The sequence below is a fragment of the Salvelinus sp. IW2-2015 genome, linkage group LG26 (assembly GCF_002910315.2).
Source record: "Salvelinus sp. IW2-2015 linkage group LG26, ASM291031v2, whole genome shotgun sequence".
Classification (NCBI taxonomy): domain Eukaryota; kingdom Metazoa; phylum Chordata; class Actinopteri; order Salmoniformes; family Salmonidae; genus Salvelinus; species Salvelinus sp. IW2-2015.
The window spans coordinates 28,877,267-28,885,491 of record NC_036866.1 but is presented as its reverse complement, the minus strand read 5'-3'; the positions used below and the strand labels follow the sequence as shown (position 1 = coordinate 28,885,491).

General features: G+C 41.6%; 1 protein-coding gene and 1 long non-coding RNA gene across 2 annotated transcripts in view; both read left to right on the top strand.

Moving 5' to 3' along the window:
* LOC139023062 (uncharacterized) overlaps positions 1-8,225 on the top strand; it is an 870,035-nt gene that overhangs the window by 546,216 nt on the left and 315,594 nt on the right. The gene's annotated exons all lie outside the window — the stretch shown is intronic.
* The window catches only part of LOC111952206 (extracellular sulfatase Sulf-1-like), a 13,179-nt gene that overhangs the window by 4,041 nt on the left and 913 nt on the right, over positions 1-8,225 (top strand). The window contains exons 2-3 of the mRNA XM_023970763.2: positions 4,791-4,941; positions 7,373-7,548. Of these exons, the coding sequence (XP_023826531.2) occupies positions 4,791-4,941; positions 7,373-7,548 (327 nt within the window). The remainder of the gene's footprint in view (positions 1-4,790; positions 4,942-7,372; positions 7,549-8,225) is intronic.

The following is an 8,225-nucleotide window of genomic DNA, read 5'->3' as shown; positions in this document are numbered from 1 at the left end:
CCACATAGACACCACACACACCCTCACCCACCCACACCACCCACACAGACACCCACCCATACCTCACCCACCCACCCACCCACACCTACCCATCCCCCCACTCACACCCACAGACCAACCCACCCAGTGGTGGAAAAAGGACATACTTCATTAAAATTATAGATACGTTAGAAAGAGAAAGTTACACAAGTAAAAGTGAGTCACCCAGTAAAATACACTTGAGTAAAAGTCTAAAAGTATTTTTGGTTTTAAACTATAGTTACGATCATCACAATTATTAGCTTTTACGAGTCCAAGACTTTAGTCAACTTGACTTTGGGGTCTGGAGTCAACCACAGCAATTTTTTTCTTAAGTATGTGCCAACCCTCAAATTTTTATCCGAGCCAAAAGCAACAGGTCTGTCGTCTTGGTGTGAGAGGAGGAGATAGTCAGGGAGAGGAGGAGAGAGGGGAGAGAGAGAGAGGAATGGGAGAGCAGAGAGAGTGCTGAAGAGAAAAAAGAGAGAGAGAGAGAGAAAGAAAGGGAGAGAGGAGAGAGAGAGAGAGAGAGGAGAGCGGCAAGAGAGAGAAGAGAGACGGCAGAGAGAGAGGAGAGAGAGCGGCAGAGAGAGAGGAGAGAGCGGCAGAGGAGAGAGGACGGCAAGAGAAGAGACGGGCAGAGAGAAGAGAAGCGGCAGAGAGATGCGAAGAGAGCGAGCAGAGTAGAGAGACGGCGAGAGAGAGAGCCGGCCAGAGAGAGAGAGCGGCAGAAGAGAGCGGCAGAGAGAGAGAGATCGCGCAGAGAGAGAGAGAGCGGCAGAGAGAGAGAGGAGCCAGAGAGAATCGAGAGAGAGAGAGAGACGGGCAGAGAGAGAGACGGGCAGAGAGAGAGAGTGAGAGCGTCACGAGAGAGAGAGAGAGAGAGGCAGAGAGAGAAGAGAGAGAGAGAGAGAGAGGCAGAGCGAGCAGAGAGAGAGAGAGAAGCCAGAGATGAGAGAGAGAGAAGAGAGAGAGAGAGAGAGAGAGAGAGAAGAAAGAGAGAGAGATAGAAGAGAGGCAGAGGAGACGGCGAGAGAGAGAGAGAGCGCTCAGAGAGAGAGCGGCAGAGAGAGAGAGAGATGATTGATTGATTTGATTGATAAACACAGCGGGCAGAAGGGTAGAAACCGACAGACTGCTTCTCACATGACCTCATATTCCCATATAGGCTGTGTTGCTTACTGCTGAAACCTTAAAGGGTTTCTTTATGGTTAGTTGCTCTGGTGGCTGTTCTATTTAGGGACATTTAAGACACGTTCTGCTTTCTCTTTCAAAACAGGTTCTCTTCTCTTATAAAACATGTTCTGCTTCTCTTAAACAGTTTCTGCTTCGCTAAAACAGGTTTGCCTTTAACTGGTCTCCTTCTCTCTTAAACAGGTTCTGCTTCTCTTTAAAACAGGTTCTGCTTCTCTTTAAAACAGGTTTCTGCTTCGTTCTCTTTCTAAAACAGGTTCTGCTTTCTTCCAGACAGGTTGCGCTTCTCTTTAAAACAGTTCTGCTTCTCTTTACTTCTGTACTCTATTAAAACAGGTCTCTTTAAAACGGTTCTGCTTCTCTTAAAACAGGTTCTGCTCTCTTTAAAACAGCGTTCTGTCTTCTCTCTTAAAAAGTTCTGCTTCTCTAAAACAGGTTCTGCTTCTCTTTAAAACAGGTTCTGCTTCTCTTTAAAACAGTTCCTTCTCTTTAAAACAGGTTCTGCTTCTTCTTTTTTTAAAACATTCAGCTTCTCTTTAAGACTTCTCTTTTTAAAACAGGTTCTGCTTCTCTTTAAAACAGTTCTGCTTCGCTTTAAAACAGGTCCTCTGCTGCTCTTTAAACAGGTTCTGCTTCTCTTTAAAACAGGTTCTGCTTCTCTTTAAAAACAGGCTTCAGCTTCTCTTAAAACAGGTTCTGCTTCTCTTTAAAACAGGTTCTGCTTCTTCTTTAAACAACGTTCTGCTTCTTTTAAAACAGTTCTGCTTCTCTTTAAAAACAGGTTCTGCTTCTCTTTAAAACAGGTTCTGCTCTCTTTTAAAACATGTTCTGCTTCTCTTTAAAACAGGTTCTGCTTCTCTTTAAAACAGGTTCAGCTTTCTCTTTAAAACAGGTTCTGCTTCTCTTTAAACAGGTTCTGCTTCTTCTTAAAACAGGTTCTGCTTCCTCTTTAAAACAGGTTCTGCTTCTCTTTAAAACAGGTTCTGCTTCTCTTAAAACAGTTCGCTTCTCTTTAAAACAGTTCTGCTCTCTTATTAAAACAGGTTCTGCTTCTCTTAAAACAGGTTTCAGCTTCACTCTTTAAAACAGGTTCTGCTTTTCTTTAAAACAGGTTCTGCTTCTCTAACATTTATTAAACAGGTTCTGCTTCTCTTTAAACATGTTCTGCTTCTCTTTAAAACAGGTTCTGGTTTCTTCTCTTTAAAACAGTTCTGCTTCTCCTTAAAACATTCTGCTTCTCTTTAAAAACAGTTGCTGCTTCTCTTCCAGACAGGTTTCTGCTTCTATTTAAACAGGTTCTCTTCTCTTTAAACCCAGGTTCTGCTCTCTTTAAAATCAGGTTCTGCTTCTCTCTTAAAACAGTTCTGCTTTCTCTTTAAACACGTTCTGCTTCTCTTTAAAACAGGTTCTGCTTCTCTTTAAAACAGGTTCTGCTTCTCTCTTTAAACAAGGTTCTGCTTTCTCTTTAAACAGTGCTACTTTAAACGTTTGCTTTCTCTTTAAAACAGGTTCTGCTTCTCTTATAAAACAGGTTTCTGCTTCCTTTAAAACAGGTTCTGCTTCTCTTTAAAACAGGTTCTGCTTCTCTTCCAGACAGGATCTGCTTCTCTTTAAACAGGTTCTGCTTCTCTGATAAAAACAGGTTCTGCTTCTCTTAAAACAGGTTCAGCTTCTCTTTAAAACAGGTTCTGCTTCTCTTAACTCAGCGTCTGCTTCTCTTTAAAACAGGTTCTGCTTCTCTTTAAAACAGGTTCAGCTTCTCTTTAAAACAGGTTCCGCTTCCTCTTAAAACAGTTCTGCTTCTCTTTAAAACAGGTTCTGCTTCTCTTTAAAACAGGTTCTTGCTTCTCTTTAAAACAGGTTCAGCTTCTCTTTTAAAACAGGTTCTGCTTCTCTTAAAAAGTTTGCTTCCTCTTAAACAGGTTCGCCTCTTTAAAACAGGTTCTGCTTCTCTTTAAAAACAGGTTCTGCCTTCTCTTTAAAAACAGGTTCTGCTTCTCTTTAAAACAGGTTCTGCTTCTCTTAAAACAGGTTCTGCTTCTCTTAAAACAGGTTCTGCTTCTCTTTAAAACAGGTTCTGCTTCTCTTTAAACAGGTTCTCTTCTCTTTAAAACGGTTCTGCTTCTCTTTAAAACAGGTTCCTTCTCTTAAAACAGTTGCGTTCTTACTCGCTTCTCTTTAAAACAGGTCTGCCTTCTCTTTAAACAGGTTCTGCTTCTCTTAAAACAGGTCTCTTCTCTTTAAAACAGGTTCTGCTTCTCTTTAAAACAGTCTGCTTTTCAACACGGTTCTGCTCCTTTAAACAGGTTCTACTTCTCTTTAAAACAGGTTCTGCTTCTCTTTAAAACAGTTCTGCTTCTCTTAAAAACAGTTCTGCTTCTACTTTAAAACAGGTTCTGCTTCTCTTTAAAAAACAGGTTCTGCTTCTCTTTAAAACAGGTTTGCTTCTCTTTAAAAACAGTTCTGCTTCTCTTCCAACAGGTTCTGCTTCTCTGTAAAACAGTTCTGCTTCTCTTTAAAACAGGTTCTGCTCTCTTTAAAACAGGTTCTGCTTCTCTTTAAAAACAGGTTCTCTTCTCTTTAAAACAGGTTCTGCTTCTCTTTAAAACAGTTCTGCTTCTCTTTAAAACAGGTTCAGCTTCTCTTTAAAACAGGTTCTGCTTCTCTTTAAAACAGGTTCTGCTTCTCTTTAAACAGTTCTGCTTCTCTTTAAAACAGTTCTGCTTCTCTTTAAAACAGTCTGCTTCTCTTTTAAAACAGGTTCTGCTTCTCTTTAAAACAGGTTCTGCTTTCTCTTTAAACAGTTCTGCCTTCTCTTTAAACAGGTTCTGCTTCTCTTTAAAAACAGGTTCTGCTTCTCTTTAAAACAGGTTCAGCTTCTCTTTAAAACAGGTTCTGCTTCTCTTTAAACAGTCTGCTTCTCTTTAAACAGGTTCTGCTTCTCTTTAAAACAGGTTCTGCTCTCTTTTAAACAGTTCTGCTTCTTCTTTAAAACAGGTTCTGCTTCTCTTCCAGACAGGTTCTGCTTCTCTTTAAACATGTTCTACTTCTCTTTAAAAACAGGTTCTGCTTCTCTTTTAAAAACAGGTTCCTGCTTCTTCTTTCAAAACAGGTTTCCTGCTTCTCTTTAAAACAGGTTCTGCTTCTCTTTAAAACAGGTTCAGCTTCTCTTTAAAACAGGTTCTGCTTCTCTTTAAAACAGGTTCTGCTTCTCTTTAAACAGGTTCTGCTTCTCTTTAAACAGGTTCTGCTTCTCTTTAAACAGGTTCTGCTTCTCTTTAAACAGGTTCTGCTTCTCTTTAAGACACGTTCTGTTTATTTCATAGCTTCTATATTGTAACGTCATTTTTTCAATAGTCTCTTCTTCTTTATGTCCATTGGGAATTCAAATGTAAAAAACACAGAATGGGTCAAAATAATATTTTCAACACATTTTTGGGTGTCTTCTGTCATCTCCGCAGCACCCCCTGTTATAACTCACACCAATCCCATAAGTCCCCTCTCCCCTACACTCGCTGTATCGACAGACAGGCCTCGTTTGTAACCATTGCTTGTCTCCTCTCCTGTCGTCTCCGCAGCACCCCCAGTTATAACTACGCCCCCAACATGGATAAACACTGGATCATGCAGTACACCGGTCCCATGAGACCCATCCACATGGAGTTCACTAACTTCCTGCACAGAAAGAGACTGCAAACACTCATGTCAGTGGATGACTCTGTACAGAAGGTAAGAGGATTTGTCTCCACCATTTTGTTTATTCATTAGTCAATTCACATCCCTATGAGCTCATCTCCTCTTATTGGTCAGTGTGGATTCCAATACCGCTACTGATGGACGCCTTTCTCCTTCATATTAAAATACCATCATCATTATTTAGAGTGGGGTCAAAAATAGTTTTTCTCAAGTCTCTCTCCCTCTCTCACTCTCACTCTCTCACACTCTCTCACACTCTCTCACACTCTCTCTCACTCACTCACTCACTCACTCACTCACTCACTCACTCAACTTATAGCAGGCAGCAATGTAGTGCGCTGCCAACCAACAGCTCTCTGCGTCCTCCCCCAACAGGACGGGTAGCCTACTCTCATCAGAGAGGTCTTTAACCTTGAATAAGGGTTTCAAATTTGGGGAAATTACACTCTCTAATTGTTTTATATTTTTGACATTTTGTCAGGAAATGCAGCTCCGTCTCAGGTTCTGCTGTTGTGCAGTGGTTGCACAGCCTTTCCTCTACAGGGAGCCAGGTTTTCCTGTGTCTACCCTTCTCAATGGCAAGGCTGTGCTCACTGAGCCTGTACTTTGTCAAGTTTTTCTAAGGTTTTGATCAGTAACCATGGCCAAATAGTTAGCCACGGTGTACTGTAAATTTAGGGCCAGATAGAACTGCATTTTGCTTTGTGTTTGTGCTTGTGTTTCCCAATAAGCAATGTAGTTTTGTTTTGACTGTGTTGTAATTTGGTTTATTCTGATTGATTGGATGTTCTGGTCCTGAGGATTCAGTGTGTTAGTAGAAAAGGTTAGTGAACTCAGCCCCAGGACCAGCTGGATGAGGGGACTCTTTTCTTTGCTCAGCTTTTGGCATTGCAGGGCTTGGTAATGATATGAGAGGGGTTCACTGTATTTTAGATGTTTCCAAAACTTAATTGCTCTTTTTTGAGTTTTTATTATTGGTGGATGTTGGCGTAATTCTGCCCTGCATGCATTGTTTGTAGTTTTCCTCTGGACATGTAGGAGAATCTTACAGAACTCTGCATGCAAGTTTTTAATAGGTATTTCAAGTTGAATTTGTTTTTTAATGGCGTAGAATGCCCTGCGTGCTTTCTCTCTCAGTTCATTCACTGCCTCATTAAGGTGTCCAGTTGAGCTTATTTTTAAACCTAAGTAATTGTAGTGTGTACAGAACTTTGGTCTAATTCCCTGAGATCTGGATCTTCTCTGGAAAATCCTTATTTTAGTATTTTTGGGGTTTACTGCCAGTGCCCAGGTCTGGCAGTACTGCTCTAGCAGGTCCAGGCTCTGCTGTAGGCCATGTGCTGTGGGTGACAGCAGGCATAGGTCATCTGCGAAGAGCAGGCGTTTAACCGCTGAATTGTGGAGACTAACACCAGGGGCTGAGGATTTTTCTAGAATAGTGGCCAATTCATTGATGTAAATATTGAAGAGTGCAGGGCTCAGATTGCAACCCTGGCGAAGGCCCCGCCCCTGGTTAAAGAATTCTGTTATTTTCTTGCCAATTTTCATGCTGCACGTATTGCCATTGTAAATTGATTTAATTATGTCATATGTTTTAGCACTGTCAATAACTTTGTAGAACAGTCCTGTATGCCAAATAGAATCAAATGCTTTTTGGAAGTCGATAAAGCAAGCGTATATTTTGGTATTATTTTGATGGACATGTTTATCTATCAGGGTGTGTAGGGTGTAAATATGATCAGTCGTGCGATGTTTTGGTATAAATCCAATGTGGCTTTTACTCAAGACATTGTGCTTATTATGGAAGTTTAGAACTCTTACATTTATAATACTACAGTAAACCTTCCCTAAGTAACTGTAAACACAAATTGTTAGGGTGAAATTTGTCTCCGTTCTTAAAGATTGGGGTTATGAGCCCTTGATTCCAGATGTCAGGGCACTAGTGAGTTTGAGCATCTCATTTAGGATGCGATCAGGTCCGCATGCTTTTTCAAATTTGAGGGCCTGAAGTTTCTTATAGATCTCCTGGTCAGTAATTGGGGAGTCCAGTGGATTTTGATCGTCCTTTATAGCTTTTTCTAATCCATTCAAACTTCTCATGAATTTGGCGTTGTTCTGCTTTTGTGTCAATTTGAACGGTGTTGTAGAGTGTTTTAAAATGGGTTGTCCACATGTCACCATTTTGTTTCGCTAATTCCTCTTGTTTTGATTTTGCCAGAAGTTGTTTGTGTTTATGGACTCCTCAATTAGTGTCAGCTGCTTGCTGTTGTACTGTGCTTTTTTGGTTCTGAGTGTACGTTTATAGAGTTTTAAAGTCTCACAGTAATGAAGGCGTAATTCACCATTATTTGGGTCTCTGTGCTTTTGGTTTGATAGCGTTCTAAGTTTTTTCCTTATAATTTTACAATCTGCAACAAACCAGTTCTTTTTTTCATCTCATATACCCCCACCCCCCTCCCCCCAGGTATATGAGATGTTGGTAGAGAGTGGGGAACTGGACAACACCTACATAATCTACACAGCTGACCACGGCTACCACATCGGCCAGTTTGGGCTGGTCAAGGGGAAGTCCATGCCCTACGACTTTGACATCCGAGTGCCCTTCTTCCTCCGCGGGCCCAACGTCGAGCCTGGAGCAGTGTAAGTAAGCCTTGTCCAAGCCAGAATGAGCCATAGGGTAGGAGTCTCTTTCTGTATTTCCTGTTTCTGTTTTTCAGTAGCGTGAGGTCGCTTGTCGCCCGTGGACCAAGCGCTAGTCTGTTGCAGGGAGTTACCCCCCCCCCCCCGTGTGTATATGAACCCCATTGCCTAACCTGTTGTTATATGACCCCATTATCCCAACCTTGTTGTTGTATATGACCCATTCCTTACCTGTTGTATATGAACCCCATTCCTACCTGTTGTATATGACCCCATTCTCACCTTTGTTGTATATGAACCCCATTCCTACCTGTTGTATATGACCCCATTCCTACCTGTTGTATATGACCTCATTCCTACCTGTTTGTATATGAACCCCATTCCTACCTGTTGTATATGAACCCCATTCCTACCTGTTGATAATGAACCCATGCCTACCTGTTGTTGTATATGAACCCCATTCCCACCTGTGTTCCAGTCTTGTCTTGTTCCAGTAGTTTGAGGATGGACTTCCCGTCCATATCTGCGGGCGTATCCAGCCAGCCATGTGCAGTATGGGGGCCAGATCAATGTTCAACACCAGCTGAGTGTTACTGGGAGGAACAGTACAACAACGTCATCAACACCAACAGAACCACAAACAATGCTTGGCACTCAGCATTAAGACGATGGGATTC